A 21,426-nucleotide genomic window follows, 5' to 3' on the forward strand; every position below is an offset into this window, starting at 1 on the left:
CTTTAGAGAAGGAGTGTGTGGCTCTGAAAAGAGCCTTTTGGAGTGGAGCAGCTTTGCTGTGAGCTGCTCACTTCTTCTTGGCCGCAGTCTTCTTGAGCGGAGCTTTCTTGGCAGCAGCAGCAGGAGCCTTCTTGGGGCTCTTGGCGGCCTTCTTGGGGCTCTTGGCGGCCTTCTTGGGGCTCTTGGTGGCCTTCTTGGGGCTCTTGGTGGGCTTCTTGGGGCTCTTGGCTTTGGGTTTCTTGGCCGCTGCGGGTTTCTTGACCTTCTTCGGGGACTTGCTGGCGGCTGCCGGCTTCTTCGCTGCCGCAGCTTTGGTCTTCTTAGCGGCGGCGGCTTTGGCCGGTTTCTTGGCGGCGGGCTTCTTGGCTTTAGGAGCGGCGGCGGCGGCGGGTTTGCGTGCCGGCTTCTTGGGCTTGGTGTCCGCCTTCTTGTTGATCTTGAAGGAGCCGGAGGCTCCGACGCCCTTGGTCTGGAGCAGAGTCCCCTTCAGCACCAGGCTCTTGATGGCGGTCTTGACGCGGGCTCTGTTCTTGTCCACGTCGTAGCCTCCGGCAGCCAGAGCCTTCTTGAGGGCGGAAGCAGACACGCCGCTCCGCTCCTTGGACGCGGACACGGCCTTCACGATCAGCTCGCCCACGCTGGGACCAGTCTTCTTGGGCTTGGTGGCCTTCTTCTTGGCGGCTTTGGCCGGAGCGGCGGCCGGAGCGGCGGCCGGAGCTGCAGCTGGAGCTTCTTCTGCCATTTTGTCTGCGAGTCGTTTCACTTGGAGTGTGGAGAATCCCGGAGCAGGAGGCGGCACTTAAACACAGCATGAGGACCGTGGAGACTCAGCCGCTCCGGGGCTCCTCGGTGCGCCGTGAACACCGGGACTCTGTGTTTTCTCTGCACCGATCAAACCCAGAAAAAGCCCCGTGGGAGCGGACACGAGGGCGGAAAGTGAGCGGAGCTGACAGCGGACATGCGGGTCTTCATATTCGGCTCGTGTCGAGTCTGAAGTTCGCTGCATTTTGTCGGTGCAGCCTCCAAACGTCCCCGTGTTCCGCGTCCTGACGAGCGCTCCTCTGCTCATTTCTCTCCTCAAAGGACTTCAAACGGATCCAGAATCCACCAGAACCGGTTCCTCCGCTGCTCCACATGTTTGTTCGGGGACTGAAAGTCAAATCAACCGTCTGCTGATGATCCTGTTGTAGTGAAGTGAAGATGTTCTGGTCGCAGCAAACACACTGATGAGGATCATGGTGGAGTTCAGTCAGACTGAAAACAGGTTGGAATGAAAAGTGTTGTTCTAGATAAAGAATAAACTGGAACACGTTGTTTGTAGAATGACTGATATTTTCAGATCTAACGATCTAAATAAGAAGTTACAGTGTCACACAGATCAATGTATCATCACGGTGAAGGAGTTCAGTCGGTCAGTGATTTACTTATGGAAACCTGCAGACAGCAGAATTAAAGAGGCTGTAGAGTCATTTAAGAAGAACTGCTCATTTAAAAATACATCTTTTTAATATGAAATCAATAAAATGTTGCTGGGCCTAAAACTATTTCGTAATATTTATTATTGAAGATTAAAATTAATCCAAGAAGGAAATGATTTTGATAGAAAAGATCTACATTAACACAAATACAGCAAATCCTCAATACAGAAAACTCAGTATATATACAGAATATATGAGATAATTATATAATATTATAATTATGGACCAGGAATTGTACAGTTTGATGGTCACAGGTAGAAAGGATCTCCTGTGGTTCTCTGGAGAACTTAATGTTGATCAGTCTCTGGCTGAACTCTGAGCGATTGTCCAGGATTGAGAGGAGTGTGAAACAATCCAATCACTTTTTAAACAGCTATTACTTTTAACTCTTTAGTTGTAAATATGTATTTATTACACGTTATCCAGCCACGTTACAGCAATAGTTCTTTTCAATTCATTTCAGTTTTATTTGTATAGCACCAAATCACAACAGAAGTCATCTCAAGGGACTTTACAGTGTTTAAGAACTTATAAAATATAACTGTACACAGAATTATACAGAAAAACAACCCCTCTGAGCAGCATCAGTGGAGAGGAAACACTCAGATCCAGGCTCAGGGTGGGCGGCCATCTCCTTTTTAACAAGTCTTTCAAGAACAGTACAAATATTTACATTTGAACTTTATAATAAATGTACAACAACATCTGTAGATGTGCAAAACAACAGTATAATAATTATTATGATTAAACAGCTCCATCATGTGCAGAATACTGAGGGAGAACATGTGGAGATGTTCCAACTCATAATCACAATACAAGGGGATCAACAAGGTACTTTATTATTATTATAAAACCAGATGTATGATGGTCATAAATCAAACTGTAATAGTAAAGATAATTTCATTATTGTTGCTGTTACTGGTAAGATAATTAATAACACTGATGTTATATTTGTAATTAGATGGGTCTTTGTACAGTAAATGTAGATTCGTGTTTTTAATATTTAACCAGGACGGTTAATGAAAACCTCAAACAGCCACAGAGACAATAGAAGAATTGACCTGTTGTAAGAAGCAACATAATGAGTGTGTGGTTAAAATGTGTTGAAGCCGATGAAGCTGGAGCCTTTGAGTGGAAGATGTGGATGAAATGTGTGGTTTCCAGTGAGCATCAGTAATGATTGATGGATTTAGGATGAGTGATTAAAGAAGATGAGACAGAAAGAGAAGGAGAGGATGAAGAGTGAGTGTTGTTGTTTCCTAACGAGCGTTGGTGACAGTGAAGGAACGTTTGTTGTTAGATGAGGTGTTTGGCCCTGAAAAGAGCCTTTGTGTTGATGGAGCTGCAGCAGCAGTTTACTTGGAGCTGGTGTACTTGGTGACGGCCTTGGTTCCCTCGGACACGGCGTGCTTGGCCAGCTCACCGGGCAGCAGGAGGCGGACCGCGGTCTGGATCTCCCTGGAGGTGATGGTGGAGCGCTTGTTGTAGTGCGCCAGGCGGGAGGCCTCCCCGGCGATCCGCTCGAAGATGTCGCTGACGAACGAGTTCATGATGCCCATGGCCTTGGACGAGATGCCGGTGTCGGGGTGGACCTGCTTCAGGACCTTGTACACGTAGATGGCGTAGCTCTCCTTCCTGGTCCTCCTCTTCTTCTTGCCGCTCTTGGTGACGCTCTTAGAGACGGCTTTCTTGGAGCCCTTCTTCGGTGCTTTCACTGGATCAGGCATTTTGGTTCCTCGGTAGATTCTTCCACGGATGAAGGCAGTGACGCCGTGACGGTGGATTTATAGTCGCTTCATGCAAATACGACTGTGCTGTCGCTCGCACACGATTGGCTGTGCATAGCATGCGACTGAGCATGCGCCAGACAGACACCACAGTTCAATGAGAAGTAAATAAATAAAAAGTTTCTCAAATTTAATTAATTGATTCATTTCATTGAGTTGATTCATGTTTAACTTCTCTGATGTCTTTGGACTTCACACAATAGTATCTTACAGGACACATATTATGAAAAATATATCATTTATATTTACTCATTTGATCTGTAAAGAGAAGCAAATATTTGACATTATACATGAGTTTATATATATATATATATATATATATATATATATATATATATATATATATATATATATATATATGGGGAGTGCAGAATTATTTATGCCACATTGCAGCAGCTGCATAAGCTCAGGAAACAGAAATGATTCGTTCACGACTCACTCAACTGTACGTGTCTGCTCAGGTCCGCTTTCTTCTGTCACGTGACAGCGAGTCCTTCATACGGATCGTTCTTTCGTTCATTTGTCACGTGACAGCTGTAGCTACGGGCTGTGGACTGAGAAACAAAGTAACGAATGATGTCTGATATCTGACGTTCATTTGGATTTATGGAATCTTAATTAATTAGTGGTGTTTGATGCTTGAAGATGTGTGTAGTTATTTTGTGTATATAATGTAAATTATGCTTGTAAATAAATACTTTGGAAAGTTAAAAACATGTTAATTGTGTTATTCTCTTCCATAAAATAATTAAATGTAACATTATTAATAACAACATCGATAAGTTTTTGTCGTCCTTTTCCAGCCGTCACAGCTCAGGCTGCAGCAGCAGTTCACTGTTCGTGGATTTGTCAGCTGAACAAACCATGTTGTCTTCACTTTGTAGTGTCTGAGAACCGCGGCCATTTTTACTTCGCCACTAGAGAGCGACACCGAAACCCGCTGTAAAACGAACAAAATGAGTGGTTCATTTGAACAGAGTTGGACACTCACGGATCTGAGTCAGTTGAAAGAATCGAGTTCCCCTTCTCTAATGATTGATCCCCTTTCATCCTTCGTCCAGATCATGTTCACTCGTGTCTCCCTGAGTTTCTTCTTGTGTTTGATGGTTGAGACCAACTGTTGTACAACGTGTTTATTGACAGTGAGTGTTCTGTAGAGAACTAAAGGAACCTGTTAAAGGAAGCAGCTCTGTCGATGTTGTGAGCGGCTCTGAAAAGAGCCTTTGGTTGTAGTTGGAGTCCAGGAGCAGGTTTAACCTCCGAAGCCGTACAGAGTGCGGCCCTGTCTCTTGAGGGCGTAGACCACGTCCATGGCGGTCACCGTCTTCCTCTTGGCGTGCTCGGTGTAGGTGACGGCATCACGGATGACGTTCTCCAGGAACACCTTGAGCACCCCGCGGGTCTCCTCGTAGATGAGACCGGAGATGCGCTTGACTCCGCCGCGACGAGCCAGACGTCGGATGGCGGGTTTGGTGATTCCCTGGATGTTGTCCCGGAGAACTTTCCGGTGCCGCTTGGCGCCTCCTTTCCCGAGTCCCTTCCCGCCTTTGCCTCTTCCACTCATCGTTCACTGATCTTCTTCGTCGGATCAAAGTCGGATCTGGAGCTCGGAGTCCGACTGGGGCTTTTTACTGCTGCTCTGCGGACGTGATAGAGGACAGGAGGCGGAGCTCCAGCAGCGGTTGAAGCTTCTTTCTCTTCTTTTCTTTATTTCGACATAAACTGATGTTTCTCTGAGTTTCTCTGAAGTTCTGTTTATTTCAAAGATACAATCACATTTAATTCGACTCAGACAAATATCACACACAAGTTTCACGAAGAAATTCTTGATACAATGTTGCTGAAGTTTGGTTAAAGTGAAAAAATAAAAGTCTTCATTTGTTTCCATGCGCATTCTGTACTTTCAAAATAAAAGGCCAAAGATTAGACTTTACCACATACTAACAGACAATAATATTAATCCCTAATTTACTGTTTGTCTAATTCAGTCTACAAATAGTTTTTTGACATACAATCATTTAGATTTATGCTGGATTAATGTGTTACTAAGAAAACTAAGTTCTGCAGTTTAAGACTCTGAGAACAACAAGGGTTAATGATTCGTGTCTAAACTGTTATTTTATTGAAGTAATTTACTTAAATTATGACATAACACTTCAAACTGTTTCTCTTATTATCAAAAAGAAAAGTGTGACATTTAATTAAATCTTGCCAGTTTCATCTTCAGTACAGAGACCGGTCCAGAACACAGTTAGTCTGAGTGACTGAAGTGTTTTGGCGTCTGATCCGTCCTGAAGTTGGAACTTAACAGAAGAAGAGTCAGTAAAACACAGTTTGACTCATCAACTAATGGAACACAAACAGCTGCAGGAAGTCACACGTCAGATATTTAATGATTCTGTTTGAGCCTGAACAGATTTTCACAATAAGAGAAAATGAAAACACTGAATACTGACTGTAAGTGACCTCAAAGGCAAATACTTGAGTGTTAATTGTTCTGCTGTAGTTAGTTTTGTCGAATGCTTTTGTTTTGGTATTTCCTGTTTAATTGGGCATTTTATTTTGAAGAGTCAATTGAAGGAAGTAAGTAGACGGTAATTATACGGCGCTAGCGCACGGCAAGCTAATGAAGGTTAACAAGGACACGGAGCAAGGAAGGCGCTAATTACTTATAGTAATTAGTTAATTATTTTGTTTAGATCCCGTCGAAGTGGAAACAAGGTTTGTTCACGGATTTGTAAAGTTTTTATTGTGTTTTGTTTAAGTTATCATGACATTATTTTAATGGATTGTACTTGTTTTACTTTAGCTCTTACGTTGGTTTGTGGAGTTAAGGCCAAAGAATAAAAACTACCAGACCATCAGTAAAACACGTTTCTTTTAATTCGACGGGGATGCTACAGTAAGAGCTTGTCCTCACTGGTCCCACTACATTAAAGTTGATGGTCAAGACGACTGCAGAGGGACTTGATGATGGTCTAAGTTTGTAATGCTAATATGGAAGCATCAGCAACATTAACCCTAAACAACAAGGATTCAGACGAGAGATGGGATGACTGTCATCATGGCGGAGAAGAGGAACTTCGCCGTTCTGCTCGCTCACGGTGTAAGTGCCTCTGTGTTGGTTCATGGTGTTGAGTTTATTGTGTGGTGCAGATTGTTTGCTTTTGTTTAAATGGTTAAATGAAAATAGTTGTTGAAATGTTGATGTCACAGTGTGTTGTTCGCTGTAATGTGGTACTTGTGTGTGCCGAGCACTTGCTCTGGCGTGATTAGGGGACATTATCATGGGGTGATGTGTCTCGCGGGACTTTGGAGATGCAGCGGGAGTAGGCAGGTGAGCATCTCACCACATGGACTGCAGGTGAGCAGACGGCTCCATCGGGACTCTGCTGTGTTATACATTAAGTTTAAGTTGTCTACCACTGAAGCCAAAGATAGACATCTCAAAGACTCAAAGAACTCTTTTCATGACAAGCGGCCAACGAGGTATTTGTTTATGTACTTTCTTTCATGTGTTTAAAATGTCTTTATTTGTTGTGCGAACATGCTAGGTGCCGTGTAAATGGCTAATTGCTAATGTACTGTGTGCTGTTCAAAATGCAGTTCTCACGGCGTTAAGGTGTGAATAAGAACTGAAGAAGAGAAGAAATAAACGCCCGTTTTAAAGAACCGACCTGTGTCTGTGTTGTCGTGAGAGAGCTACAGTGAGAACTCGACTGCTCAACACGGGTAGGAGAGACGACAGGACCGCGGCGGATGACGGCGCAGCATCCGACGCATCAGATCAGCAGAGGCCCTAACGCAACGGCGGCATATCGGTTGCAAAATACGGTGAATAGACTGTTGAAAGTGTACATTTTCAGACCAAAGCCAAGAAGAGCTCTACCACAACCATTAAGTAAGGTGGTGTGAGAAGTGGTTAAGTTTGGAAAGTGCAATTAAGAACTCAGCTCTATTAACCGTGCATACTGTTCTCATTAAGGAGATAAAATTAATGTCCATGTGTTCATGTTTTGGCAAGTTTTAAAGAGTACCTTGGTCTAATAGTTAGCTGGTAAGCTCAAGAATGTTAGTAAATGTTAAAGTAAAGTGATATCATTACAAGTAAACTACAAGTTACTAAAGGGTCTAAAGTCTAAAGAGGGATTATACTGATATCGATATATTTTGAGTTGTTAAGTGATTTGATGCCTTTCTAAGGTCAATTCAACTGTGATTAAGGTTTTATATTTCATATTTGTGTGAAGGTAATTGTATTTGTGCAATATATTTCAACAGTGTTTAGAAGATCCCTACACACATTTACAAGTAACTCAGGACTATATTTTCTTGGCTATATCAACTGTACTTTCACTAACACATAGCCTAGAATACAATTCACCACTGAAGTTATTTCAAGATGTCTGACACAAGCACCGAGACCGACTATAGAACTGTCAAACCACCAGCTGAAGTTGAAGCTAATGACACTGAATCTGCAACAGAAGTAGAAAGACTACGAAGAAGTGAAAGAACTCGAACCCTAACAGAAAAGGGAAGAGACCTCCAAGAGGAAAGATTGAAAAATATACAATGTCGGTATAAAATCATCTATGAGAGGTGGAGGTGTTGTGCAAGAATAGGAAAGGAATTGTTGAATGATGATGCCTCTGAGGATGAGCTGAATGAGCTTATTAAGAACATGAAGCATGCTAGTTCTGATGTAAAGGTCATCTATGAAGAGTTACGTAGGGTAAAAAATCCCCTGAACCAGACCTACGGTGCAGAGTCGATGCATACATGTCACTCTCCGAAGACATTATACTGAGCGCAGGAGGACAGATTAAAGGGAATAGAGCAGATACAGACAAAGAACCTTGGTCTGGTGTTGGATCAATCTTAGATTCCACAGATTCTGTATCAGGACCACTGTTTCATCGATCAAGATGTGGTTCTGCCCATTCTTGCATCCACTCTGTCAAGAGAATGGAGGCTCTGGCTGAAGCTGCTGCATCTCAGGAGATCTTGGCAGTATTGGAGGAACAAGAACGAGAAGAAACAGAACTCCAAAGGCTAGAATCAGAGAGCTTAGCCAGACAACAAGCAATACAAGACAAACACCGGAAGCTTGCACGACTAGAAGAGGTAAAGAAACTCAACGCTGCAAGAGCTCGAGTAAAGGTCTATGATGAAGTTGAAGAGAATGTTGAAACTACTGACTTGTTGTATAGTGCTGCAGTAGCAGCTGAGCTTCAAGTTCCTAACCACACAATCCCACAACTCACAGCACAAACCTTTGGTGCTTCAAATCTTCCATACATGCCTCAGTTTGCAGAAAGTACAAAACATAACCTGCATGCCTCCAGCCCTCCATTCATACCCCATTCTCTACCACTCACAACGCAAACCCCACATACTTGTAGTTCATCATTCAGACCTCATACTCAGCCAATCATAACCCAAGCTCTTGGTGCAAGTCCCTCATTCATTCCTCAATCTCAAGCATTTACAGGTCCGGCTCCTCATCCACAAATGTTGACTCAGCCACCTTCAGCTACAGTGTTTGCACCTCAAGAGCAAAACAGGTCAGATCTGGTTAATGTACTAGCAGAAGCTATAAGTGCTAATCGTCTTCCAACACCAGAGCCCGCACTATTCACTGGAGACCCCCTGAAATTCAAAGACTGGCAACTATCCTTTGAAACATTAATAGAACGAAAAAACATTCCAAAGAACGAGAAACTTTATTACCTGAGAAAATACTTAGGTGGCACAGCAAAGAAGGCTGTAGAAGGTTTTCTCATACTAGGCACAGAGGGAGCATATGACTCAGCCTGGAAGTTGCTGGAGAAACGTTTCGGGGATCCATTCATAATTGGGAAGGCCCTCAGAGACAAGCTGCATGGATGGCCAAAGATAAGCTCTAAGGATGGCTGCGAGTTGAGAGAGTTTGCAGACTTTCTTAAGAGTTGTGAAGTTGCAATGTCCCACATTAAAACATTGGAGGTTCTCAATGACTGCATTGAGAGTCAAAGGATTCTGCTGAAATTACCAGATTGGTTGGTTTCTAGATGGAATCGTAAGGTGATGGAAGCAAGGCAAATAAGTGCAGAATATCCATCTTTCAAGGAGTTTGTCGATTTCCTATCGAAGGAAGCAGACCTCGCTTGTGATCCTATATCCTCAATACAAGCGCTCAAGAGTGTGGAAAGTGAGAAACCAAAGTATCCACGAAACCAAGTATTTCAAGCAAAGACGCTAATCACAAACACAACACAAAGCAATGTTCCATCATGTTTCTTCTGTAAAGGGACAGGACATATCCTCAATAAGTGCAGAAAGTTTGCTGAAAAACCTGTTCAAGATCGTGTGAAGTTTGTGCACACAGAGAAACTTTGCTTTGGATGTCTAAGGACTGGTCATCAGTCAAGAAGGTGTGATAACAAGAGCACATGTGAGAAGTGTCAAAGGAGACATCCGACATGTCTGCATGATGACAAAATCAAAGAACGTCAAAGGCCAATACCCCAAAACGGAGTTGACACTTTAAAGGACAAGGCTGACACAACAGAAAGAGCTGCAACAGCGATTACTAACAGAGTCATACAAGATGCCTTAAGCACACAGACATCCCCTATCTTACCAGTTTGGGTGTCATCCACCAAACAGCCACAAAATGAAGTCCTTGTATATGCTCTCTTAGACACGCAGAGTGATACAACCTTTATCCTAGATGAAGTGGCACAAGATCTCAACGCAAACAAAGAGAATGTCAGGTTGCGGCTATCCACAATGTCTGCCAGGTCGACAGTCATACCGTGTCAGAAACTGACTGATCTACAGGTGAGAGGATACAACTCAAACAAAAGAATCCCATTGCCACCTGTTTTCACACGAGAGTTCATCCCAGCCAACAGGTTACACATTCCAACTTCTGAAACAGCTCAAAAATGGCCTCATCTGCAACAATTGGCAGAAAAGATCCCACCACAGTTGGACTGTGAAGTAGGCCTTCTCATTGGCTATAACTGCCAACAAGCCCTTCTCCCAAGAGAGATCCTGTCTGGTGAAGAACATCACCCATATGCACAACGAACTGATCTTGGCTGGAGTATTGTTGGTTGCTCATATTCAGCAAGTGATGATAGTGATGCGATAGGAACCAGCCACAGAATCATAGTGCGACAAGTGACACCAGCTGTGCAAGCATCAGTTCAGCTAAAGAGAGAAGTTCACTTTGTTTGTAGAACTCAAGTCAAAGAGATCCATCCATCAGACATAATTAAAACTTTTGAGTCAGACTTCACAGATCACGCTACAGATGATAACCCAGTTTCTCAGGAAGACCTTCTCTTCTTGTCTAAAGCGAAGGCAGGCATAAGGCAGAAAGAAGATGGCCACTATGAGCTCCCACTTCCTTTCAAGACAGACAAGCCTGATCTTCTGGACAATAAACAATGTGCAGTTCATAGGCTCAACTCACTACAGCGACGTCTGAGGAGAAATGAACAATACTACAAAGATTATGTCAACTTCATGAACGACATCATAAGCAGAGGAGATGCTGAGAAGGTACCACAGCTTGAACTTGATAACCAACCAGCATGGTATATTCCACACTATGGTGTGTACCACCCCCATAAACCAGGCAAAATCCGTGTGGTTTTTGACTGTTCAGCACGCTTTCAAGAAACCTCTCTAAATGACCATCTCTTGACAGGCCCAGATCTGACTAACACATTAGTTGGAGTTCTGTGTCGATTTAGGAAGTGCCCAATAGCCATAATGTGTGACATTGAGAAAATGTTTCACCAGTTCCACGTTGCGAAGGAATACCAAGACTATCTCAGGTTCCTCTGGTGGGACAAAGGTGATTTGGACTCTACTCCCTCTGTGTATAGAATGAGGGTACACCTGTTTGGGGCAGCTTCATCCCCTGGCTGTGCCAACTTCGGACTCAAGCATCTGGCATCACAAGGTAATGGGAAATTCAGTAAAGAGTCCATCAAGTTCATCCAGGGAAGCTTCTATGTTGATGATGGCCTTACTAGCGTAACATCACCTGCTGAAGCCATACATCTGGTTGAAGAGTCAAGAGCCCTGTGCAGAACAGGAAATCTTCGGCTGCACAAATTTGTATCTAATGAGAAAGATGTGCTTGCCACAATACCACCAGAAGAACGTGCCCAAACCAGGGATCTTGACATGGCCCTGGGAGAACTACACATTGAGCGAGCACTTGGAGTCCAGTGGTGCGTCGAGGCTGATGAGTTCCAGTTCCGAGTGGTGGTAAAGGAAAACCCACTGACAAGAAGAGGGGTTCTCTCCACTGTTGCCTCAGTCTATGATCCATTAGGGTTTGTGGCCCCCTTTATCCTGGTTGGTAAGCAGATTCTTCAAACACTTTGCAGAGATAAAGTGAGTTGGGACGAGCATCTTCCTGATCACATCCTTCCACAATGGGAGTCATGGCTCAAAGACTTGCCTCGTTTGGCAGCCCTGAAGATACAGAGGAGCTACCTTCCCTCAAACTTTGGTGAAGCTGTAAAATATGAGCTTCACAACTTTTCTGATGCAAGTCTCAAAGGATATGGTGCATGCTCATATCTCCGAGCTATGAACAATACAGGACAGATCAGTTGCTCACTTGTCTTAGGGAAAGCAAGAGTAGCCCCTACCAAACTAACAACTATTCCAAGACTTGAGTTGTCATCTGCTGTGACTTCAGTTCGCATTGGTGATGTAGTCAAAGGAGAGCTTGAGATTGAAAACATGCAAGAGTACTACTGGACTGATTCTAAGGTGGTCCTTGGCTATGTGAACAACGACGCCAAGAGGTTTCACACGTTCGTGGCCAACCGGATCCAACGAATAAGATCTAGCACAGAACCTGGACAATGGTGTCATGTTAGCTCTGAAAACAACCCAGCGGATCATGCTTCAAGAGGATTGACTGCAGACCAACTGAAGGAGTCTAACTGGCTGAAAGGACCCGACTTTCTGTGGCAGCAAAAGCTTCCTCCTGGAGACAAGATGGTGGGAGAAGTAGAAGCGACCGATCCAGAGCTTCGAAAGGTCCACGTTCATGCAGTCAAGGCAAGAGAACTGAATCCAATTGTGAAACGCTTCGCTAAATTCTCTGACTGGTCTAGGTTGGTGAGAGCTGTTGCCAAGCTCAAAAGATTTATCAGGGACTTCAAGGGATCTCAGTCTAGAACAAATGAATCGACTAACCTTGGAGAAAGAAGAGAAGCGGAAATCTTCATCATTAAGCAAGTGCAGGAAGAAGCCTTTGCTGAAGACATAAAGAATATTCAGGCCCAGAGAAAAGGCAGCCTGAACAAGCACAACAGGCTAAACAAGCTGAATGCCTTTCTAGACCAAAACAACGTTCTCAGGGTGGGAGGACGGCTATCCAAGTCAGCCCTACACTATGAAGTCAACCACCCTGCAATATTGCCAAAGAAATCTCATGTCTCAGTTCTGCTCGTCAAACATCATCATGAGCGCATTCACCACCAAGGAAGAGGCATGACCATGAATGAGTTGCGTGCAAATGGCATATGGATCTTGGGATGTGGAAATGTGGTCTCCTCACACATTTACAAATGTGTAAAATGCAGGAGATACAGAAGAACAACAGAGGTTCAGAAAATGGCAGACCTGCCTGAAGAGAGAACTGAGACTTCACCTCCTTTCACTTATTGTGGCCTTGATTGTTTTGGCCCCTTCATGGTGAAGGAAGGAAGAAAAGAACTAAAACGATACGGATTGTTATTTACTTGCTTGTGCTCCAGAGCTGTGCATATAGAAACACTTGATGATTTATCAACAGATGGATTCATGAATGCACTCAGAGCATTCATAGCTATCAGAGGATCTGTGCGCCAATTAAGATGTGACAGAGGAACAAATTTTATTGTTGCCAGAAAGGAGCTATCTGAGTTTCTCAAAGGAATGGATCAAGATCGTCAGCGAGCAGTTGGTTGTGAATTTGTGATTAATTTTCCATCAGCCAGTCACATGGGAGGAGTCTGGGAACGCCAGATAAGAACAATCAGAAGTATTCTGACAGCTATGCTCGACAAGTCAGCTAGCAGACTTGACACCACCAGTCTGAGGACATTTCTTTATGAAACAATGGCCATAATTAACAGTAGACCAGTAAGTGTTGAGCACCTTCATGATCCTACTGGTCCAGAACTCCTCACTCCCAACCACATACTAACCCTTAAATCAATTGTCAGTTATTCTGCCACCTCCTGGACAGTTCTGCAAAGAAGATCTCTACCTGCAAAAAAGGTGGAAAAGAGTGCAGTTTTTAGCTGATGAATTCTGGCAAAGATGGAAATGAGAATAGTTGTTAAATCTCCAACAACAACAGAAATGGCAAGAGACATCACAGAACTCACAAGTAGATGATATCGTCATTCTACAAAATGACAGTGTACCAAGAAACGAGTGGAAGCTCGCTAGAGTTGTAGAAGCTCAACCTAGTTCAGATGGCAAGGTGCGAAAGGTGAAACTACTAGTCAGTGACACTACATTTGATAAAGGAAAAACACTCACTAGATCAGTTTATCTTGAAAGGCCTATCCACAAGGTAGTCACATTACTTGAGGCCAAATAGGTCAGATATATAAGGCTACATCATTCACACGGACTAAGAAACATTGTCAATTAATATTATTTTGAGGAAAATCCCATTTTTAGTTAATGAGTGATTTTGGTGGGAGTGTAAGTGCCTCTGTGTTGGTTCATGGTGTTGAGTTTATTGTGTGGTGCAGATTGTTTGCTTTTGTTTAAATGGTTAAATGAAAATAGTTGTTGAAATGTTGATGTCACAGTGTGTTGTTCGCTGTAATGTGGTACTTGTGTGTGCCGAGCACTTGCTCTGGCGTGATTAGGGGACATTATCATGGGGTGATGTGTCTCGCGGGACTTTGGAGATGCAGCGGGAGTAGGCAGGTGAGCATCTCACCACATGGACTGCAGGTGAGCAGACGGCTCCATCGGGACTCTGCTGTGTTATACATTAAGTTTAAGTTGTCTACCACTGAAGCCAAAGATAGACATCTCAAAGACTCAAAGAACTCTTTTCATGACAAGCGGCCAACGAGGTATTTGTTTATGTACTTTCTTTCATGTGTTTAAAATGTCTTTATTTGTTGTGCGAACATGCTAGGTGCCGTGTAAATGGCTAATTGCTAATGTACTGTGTGCTGTTCAAAATGCAGTTCTCACGGCGTTAAGGTGTGAATAAGAACTGAAGAAGAGAAGAAATAAACGCCCGTTTTAAAGAACCGACCTGTGTCTGTGTTGTCGTGAGAGAGCTACACACGGAATCCCACAGAGAGGATGCTAGCATATCAGAGAGAGGAGTCCTACAAGAAGGAGAAAAGGCTCTTGCAACTTTATGAGCAATGGAAAATCCAGGCACGAAAGGCCAGAGAACAGCTGAAGGTAGATATTCCTGAGAGCCAAATTGCAGATCTCATAGACACATTAGAGAAGGCAAAGAATGATATTGCTGATATCTACATGGAAGTTAGAGACCATGTTACACCGTCTGGCGAAACAAGACGACGGATTGATGCTTGTGAGGCAGTGACAAGGGACATTGTTAATGTTGCCTATGAAAGGATTGCAGGGATAGATGGCGATTTTGACAGTACAACAGTGAAGCAGCGTCTTCGTGAACTACTCAATAGAGATTATGCTCGCTCCATCTATGGATCTACAGCCTCAGGCTCGAGCATACATTCTGTTACCTCCATCGTAGCAACCAAAGTTGCAGATACTGCAGCAGAGCTAGCAGCAAAGAAAGTGGAGTATGAGATGCTAATGGAAGAAGAAAAACAACGTGAAAGAATCCAACAGCTGGAAGAACAACAGAAAAGAGATCTAGCAGTTCAAAAACATGAACTGGAAAAGTTTAAATTTGAAAGGGATATAAGAGCTGCACAAGCGAAACTGAATGTCTACAATCAAGAAATGAAGCAGGACACTGATGTAGGAAGTGTTGATTACAACACAAGTAGACAGCAGCAGACATATCCCCAGGCAACTATGTTTCCAGCCCCTGTGCAGCAGCCCATCAACGGTCCAGCGGTAACATCACTTTCACAAAATGATGTTTCTTATCTTGCTCAAGCCCTCCAAGACAGCATGTTCATGAATAGGCTTCCTGTGCCAGAACCAACTGTATTCACTGGAGACCCTATCCAGTTCATTGAATGGAAAGCTTCATTTATATCACTCATAGACAAAAAACACATCTCTTCAGCAGACAAACTACATTTTTTGAAGAGGTATTTAGGAGGTCCAGCCAGAAAAACACTTGATGGCATATTTTATAGGAATGATGATGAAGCATACAAGGATGCTTGGACTCGTCTCAACAACAGGTATGGTCAGCCATTTATCATACAGAGAGCTTTCAGAGAAAGACTGGCAAGCTGGCCAAAGCTTCACTCAAAGGATGCTGAAGGATTTAGGACATTTGCAGATTTCCTGCAAACATGTCAAAAAGCCATGCCTCATGTCAAAGGTCCCGATATTTTGAATGACCGTGAAGAAAACCAGAAACTAGTTAAACGGTTACCTGACTGGGCAGAATCACGGTGGAACAGACAGGTCACTAACATTATGGAAGATAGGCAGGACTTTCCAAGTTTCCAGGACTTTGTAACCTTTATGCTGAAAGAGGCAGATATTGTCTGCAACCCCATAACATCCTTTCATGCTCTTCACTCATCAGGAACACACACGGAGAAATTCTGTCTTAAGGAAAGAAAGGCAAAGTTCAGTGTGGTCCACACACAGACAGCAACCGAGACCGATAGCCAATTTCAAGTGAAACCACGTATAAAGGCACCATGCACATTTTGTCAAGACAGCAAACATCGCCTGCACGCCTGTCCTGAGTTTAAAGGGAAATCTCTTGAAGAAAGACAAAAATATGTAAGGGAAAAGAGACTTTTCTATGGTTGTTTGCAGCCAGGTCATAGTGCGCGGGAATGCCGACACAGACACACATGTGATGTCTGTAAAGGGAAACACCCAACCTATCTCCACGATGATAATTTCAACAAGGGCAAGGCAACAGCAGCCTCGAATCAAAGCAGTGTAAGTGAAGGACCTACCGCATTGTCTCTCAGTGTGAAGAGTGAGCAACCATCCTTCAACACCTCCATGATTGTACCAGTTTGGCTTTCTTCAGTCAGCAACCCAGGTGTGGAACAGCTGGTTTATGCCTTGCTTGACACACAAAGTGACACAGTCTACATTGACCAAGACGTCAGCCATAGCATACAGACTAAGTCACACCCTGTTAGACTGAAGCTAGCCACTATGACGGGAAAAACTACATTGGTGCACAGTGAAAGAATCAAAGGGGTCAAAGTCCGAGGCTACAACTCCACGCTCTTCATTGACCTCCCTCCTGCCAACACCAAAGATTGTATACCAGTTAATAGAGCATGCATTCCTACCTGTGAAACGGCAAAGCACTGGAATCATCTGAACAAAATAGCAGAGCAAATTCCACCACATCTGGAGTGTGAAGTTGGTCTACTAATAGGCTATAACTGTTCAAGAGCACTGGCACCACAGCAAGTAATCGTAGGGAAGGATAATGAGCCTTATGCAGTTCGCACAGATCTAGGCTGGAGCATTGTAGGCTGTACACCATCCTACCATGACACACCAAACACCAACAAAATGTGCCACAGGGTAGCAGTCAAGGAACTCCCTCCTGCAACTCCATCTGATGTGATTAAGGTGCTTGAGTCCGACTTTAAAGACACTTGTAAGGATGATAGGACTGTGTCTCAAGATGACATTGTATTTTTGAAAATGTTAAAGGAAGGTATTCAAAAAAATGCTCAAGAACACTACGAGATGCCACTACCCTTTAAGGAAAGACCACACCTACCTGATAACAAACAACTAGCTGTTGTCAGGCTTGGTCATCTGAAGAGGAAGCTGTTAAGGGATGACAACTACAAGGAACATTACATAAAGTTCGTTAACGAGGTAATCGAAAGAGGTTATGCAGAAGAGGTTTGTGATGAAGGAAAGGAAGGGGAAAATTGGTATATACTCCACCACAGAGTTTATCACTCAAAAAAAACAGATAGGCATCGTGTTGTCTTTGACTGTTCTGCTAGGTATAAAGGTACTCGTCTCAATGCCCATGTGCTTTCAGGCCCAGATCTGACAAACAGTCTAGCTGGTGTTTTCATCGGATTCAGAACACACCACATGGCACTCATGTATGATGTTGAGCAGATGTTCCATGAATTACATGTGTTTAAGGCTGATCGAGACTATCTGCGTTTTTTATGGTGGAAGGATGGCGACCTGAAGGCAGATCCACAACAGTACCGCATGAAGGTTCATCTTTTTGGTTCTGCATTGTCGCCAGGATGCGCCAACTATGGTCTGAAATATCTTGCAAGGGAAAATGAGAGCCTGTTTCCCCTTGGCTCATAGTTCATCATGAGAGACTTCTATTTTGATGATGATGTCTCAAGCGTAGCAAGTGTGAATGAAGCTGTGCAGCTTGCGAGTGAAGCCCAGAAACTTTGTGCTGTTGGCGGTCTGAGGCTTCACAAGTTTGTGTGTAACAACAAAGCTGGAGAAAATTCCACTGTCTGAGCAGGTCACAGAAGCAAAGACCCTTGACCTCACATTTTGTGACACAAGGATAGAAAGAGCTCTGGGAGTACTTTGGCACATTGAAAGTGACACTCTAAGATATCACATCTGCCTGAAGAATCAGCCAGCAACACGGCGCACAATACTGTCTACAGTCGCTTGTCTTTATGATCCACTGGGATTTGTCGCTCCTTTTCTATTGACTGGAAAAAGAGTTCTTCAGGAAATGTGCAAAAATGGAACAGGCTGGGATGATCCTCTCACCAGCCAACTGCAGCCAGTATGGGAAAACTGGAAGAGTGACATTGCAAATTTGGAAAGGATAAAGATACCTCGTTGCTATGTGCCAGCTGATTTTGGACATGTTGTTAAAAAAGAGTTACACCACTTTTCTGATGCAAGCACACATGGTTATGGTCAGTGTTCCTATTTGAGACAGGTGAATCAAGATGGGAATGTTCATTGTGCTCTCATCACAGGAAAGTCGAGAGTGGCTCCCTTAAAGGTCATTACCATTCCTAGGTTAGAGTTAACAGCGGCTGTTGTTTCAGTGGCAGTAAGTAGTATTCTAAAGGAGGAGCTTGGTTTCTCAAACATGGATGAATACTTCTGGACCGACTCCAAGGTGATTTTGGGGTACATCTACAACGAGGCACGTCGTTTTCACACGTTTGTATCGAATCGGATACAAAGGATACATCTCACCACAACCCCACAACAGTGGCGATATGTTTCTACTGATAAGAACCCTGCAGACATCGCCTCAAGAGGTGCAAGTGTAAGTGAGCTTCTTTCATCAGACTGGTTTACAGGACCTCAGTTTTTGTGGGAGAAAGAGATTCTTTCACCTAAAGAGGTTATCACAGAAATAACGATTGGTGATCCAGAAGTCAGAAAGGTTCAGTCACTGAATGTACAAACCACAGAACAAATAGGTCTCTCACACTGCTTGTTAAGATTTTCTTCATGGTATAAGGTCACTCAAGCTATCGCACGTTTGCTTCGTCGTATCAGGGGCAACAAGTCCACAGGCCACAGCACTGTACAAGAAAGAGAGGAAGCAGGGTGCATCATTGTAAGAGATGTGCAAAAACAAGTGTATTCAGAGGAAATCAAGTTGCTTAGTAAGGGATCCCAAATTCCATCTAAGAGCAAACTGTATCCCCTGGAAGCCTTTCTGGACAAGGATGGAACCCTCAGGGTGGGAGGAAGACTGAAAAATGCTTGTCTCCCTACTTCACAGAAACATCCAATAGTTATGCCAAAGGACCATCATGTCACCAAGATGATAATCACTCACTATCATGAGCAGGTTCAGCATCAAGGAAAAGGTTTCACTATTAATGAAATCAGATCAAATGGATACTGGGTTCCAGGAATAAACAAAGCTGTTGCATCACACATATATCAGTGTATCAAGTGCCGGAAAATCAGAAGACTCACAGAAGAACAGAGAATGGCAGATCTGCCGTCAGAGCGGGTAGAGCCATCACCACCATTCACCTATTGTGGAATGGACTGTTTTGGCCCATTCATTACCAAGGAAGGACGCAAGGTACACAAGCGATATGGTCTGCTTTTTACCTGCCTTTGCTGTCGAGCTATCCACATTGAAATGCTAGATGACATGTCAACAGATGCCTTTATAAATGGACTACGTTGTTTTATAGCATTAAGAGGAGCAGTATGTAAAATAAGGTGTGATCAGGGAAGTAATTTTGTGGGAGCAAAAAATGAACTTAAAGAAGCTCTAAAGCAAGTGGATGCTGATCGTTTAACTGCATTTCTGGCAGAGAAACAGTGTGACTTCAACTTGAATGCTCCCCAATACAGCAATGTTGGAGGCGTAAGGGGAAAGACAAATCAGGACTGTGAGGAACATGCTTTGTTACACACTCTCACTCTCACCAGGCAGGCTAGATGACGCCTCACTGCGGACTTTCCTATATGAGGCAATGGCTTTTGTAAATAGTCGTCCACTCACAGTTCAAAACTTAAATAATCCAGTTAGCGCTGAACCGTTAACACCTAACCACCTGCACACTATGAAACCTGTAACGACCTTACCACCTCCAGGCACGTTTATTAGAGAGGACATGTATGCACGCAAGAGGTGGCGTCATGTTCAGTATCTTGCAAAGCAGTTTTGGAGTAGATGGAAACGAGAATATCTCTGCAATGTTGCCATTAGACAATGTTGGCATCCTCAGAGAAGGAACCTGAAGGTTGGGGACATAGTCATGGAGAAAGCAGATGATTTGCCACAAGGTGAGTGGAGGTTGGCTAGAGTTATCGAGACAGTGCTGTCTGATTATGGACTTGTGAGGAGGGTGAAGATACTGTTTGGAGACAAGAAGATGGGACAAAAGGGACTGTGTTCAAGCAAGCCTTCTGTTGTCGAGCGCCCAGTTCAAAAGCTTGTTCTGCTGCTAGAGACTATCTAAGCACTCTCCCCTTCATGGCCATATCCTTTTTAGTATGAAGAGGCTTACATAATTACATGTGAACTCACATTGATGCATATTTTCATAGTTTTTAGTAAACCTTATGGACTAAAGGTCACTTTAAGTTGAGAAATTATTTGTGTTTAATTGTAGCTATATGTAAACACCCATAATTTGGTGGGAGTGTAAGTGACCTCAAAGGCAAATACTTGAGTGTTAATTGTTCTGCTGTAGTTAGTTTTGTCGAATGCTTTTGTTTTGGTATTTCCTGTTTAATTGGGCATTTTATTTTGAAGAGTCAATTGAAGGAAGTAAGTAGACGGTAATTATACGGCGCTAGCGCACGGCAAGCTAATGAAGGTTAACAAGGACACGGAGCAAGGAAGGCGCTAATTACTTATAGTAATTAGTTAATTATTTTGTTTAGATCCCGTCGAAGTGGAAACAAGGTTTGTTCACGGATTTGTAAAGTTTTTATTGTGTTTTGTTTAAGTTATCATGACATTATTTTTAATGGATTGTACTTGTTTTACTTTAGCTCTTACGTTGGTTTGTGGAGTTAAGGCCAAGGAATAAAAACTACCAGACCATCAGTAAAACACGTTTCTTTTAATTCGACGGGGATGCTACACTGACTGTGTGCTGTAGTTGGTCTGACGTCCACCACATGCTGCCGTGATCAACAAGTATGTAAAAGTGAAAACCTCACTACGAGTTTTACACAACAACTGATATGAACACTGGGGGAGTTTCACAATAAGAGTCATGTTATGGTCATCAAACCTCCACTGTTCGGGGATTTGGGAGTTTTTGAACAGTCCTGATCTTTTATGTTATGCCTTTATTAAACACACTCATTAAACATACAGAGTGATGGTGGAAAAATAAGTGAAACAACCAAAATTTAAAAGAATAATGTTTAACACACAATAATACAATATGGCCTCCTCACGTTGAATATATTATATCTTCTTGCAAGTTTCTTAAAAAAAAAACACTTTTAAAAATCACAATTAAATAATAAAGAAATTGAAAACAAGCATAAAGATACATAAATATATAACAAACCAAAGT

The 21,426-nt window shown here is 43.2% G+C and overlaps 3 protein-coding genes across 3 annotated transcripts; 1 reads left to right on the forward strand and 2 right to left on the reverse strand.

Annotated features, from left to right (window-relative positions):
* LOC113160349 (histone H1-like) lies at nucleotides 1–1,475 on the reverse strand. The gene has a single exon (XM_026357569.1). The coding sequence runs from the start codon at nucleotides 740–742 to the stop codon at nucleotides 68–70; it is 675 nt and encodes a 224-aa protein (XP_026213354.1). The 5' UTR covers nucleotides 743–1,475; the 3' UTR covers nucleotides 1–67.
* A 1,290-nt stretch (nucleotides 1,476–2,765) lies between these two features.
* On the reverse strand, nucleotides 2,766–3,239 carry LOC113160376 (histone H2B 1/2-like). The gene has a single exon (XM_026357598.1). The coding sequence runs from the start codon at nucleotides 3,203–3,205 to the stop codon at nucleotides 2,834–2,836; it is 372 nt and encodes a 123-aa protein (XP_026213383.1). The 5' UTR covers nucleotides 3,206–3,239; the 3' UTR covers nucleotides 2,766–2,833.
* Nucleotides 3,240–14,605: 11,366 nt separating this feature from the next.
* On the forward strand, nucleotides 14,606–21,393 carry LOC113160973. Its single transcript, XM_026358443.1, has 5 exons — nucleotides 14,606–15,358; nucleotides 16,247–17,297; nucleotides 17,457–17,644; nucleotides 17,886–20,801; nucleotides 20,891–21,393. The coding sequence occupies exons 1-4, from the start codon at nucleotides 14,606–14,608 to the stop codon at nucleotides 19,830–19,832; spliced, it is 3,939 nt and encodes a 1,312-aa protein (XP_026214228.1). The 3' UTR covers nucleotides 19,833–20,801; nucleotides 20,891–21,393.
* Nucleotides 21,394–21,426: the final 33 nt, after the last annotated feature.

The sequence above is a fragment of the Anabas testudineus genome, chromosome 10 (genome assembly GCF_900324465.2).
Source record: "Anabas testudineus chromosome 10, fAnaTes1.2, whole genome shotgun sequence".
Lineage (NCBI taxonomy): Eukaryota > Metazoa > Chordata > Actinopteri > Anabantiformes > Anabantidae > Anabas > Anabas testudineus.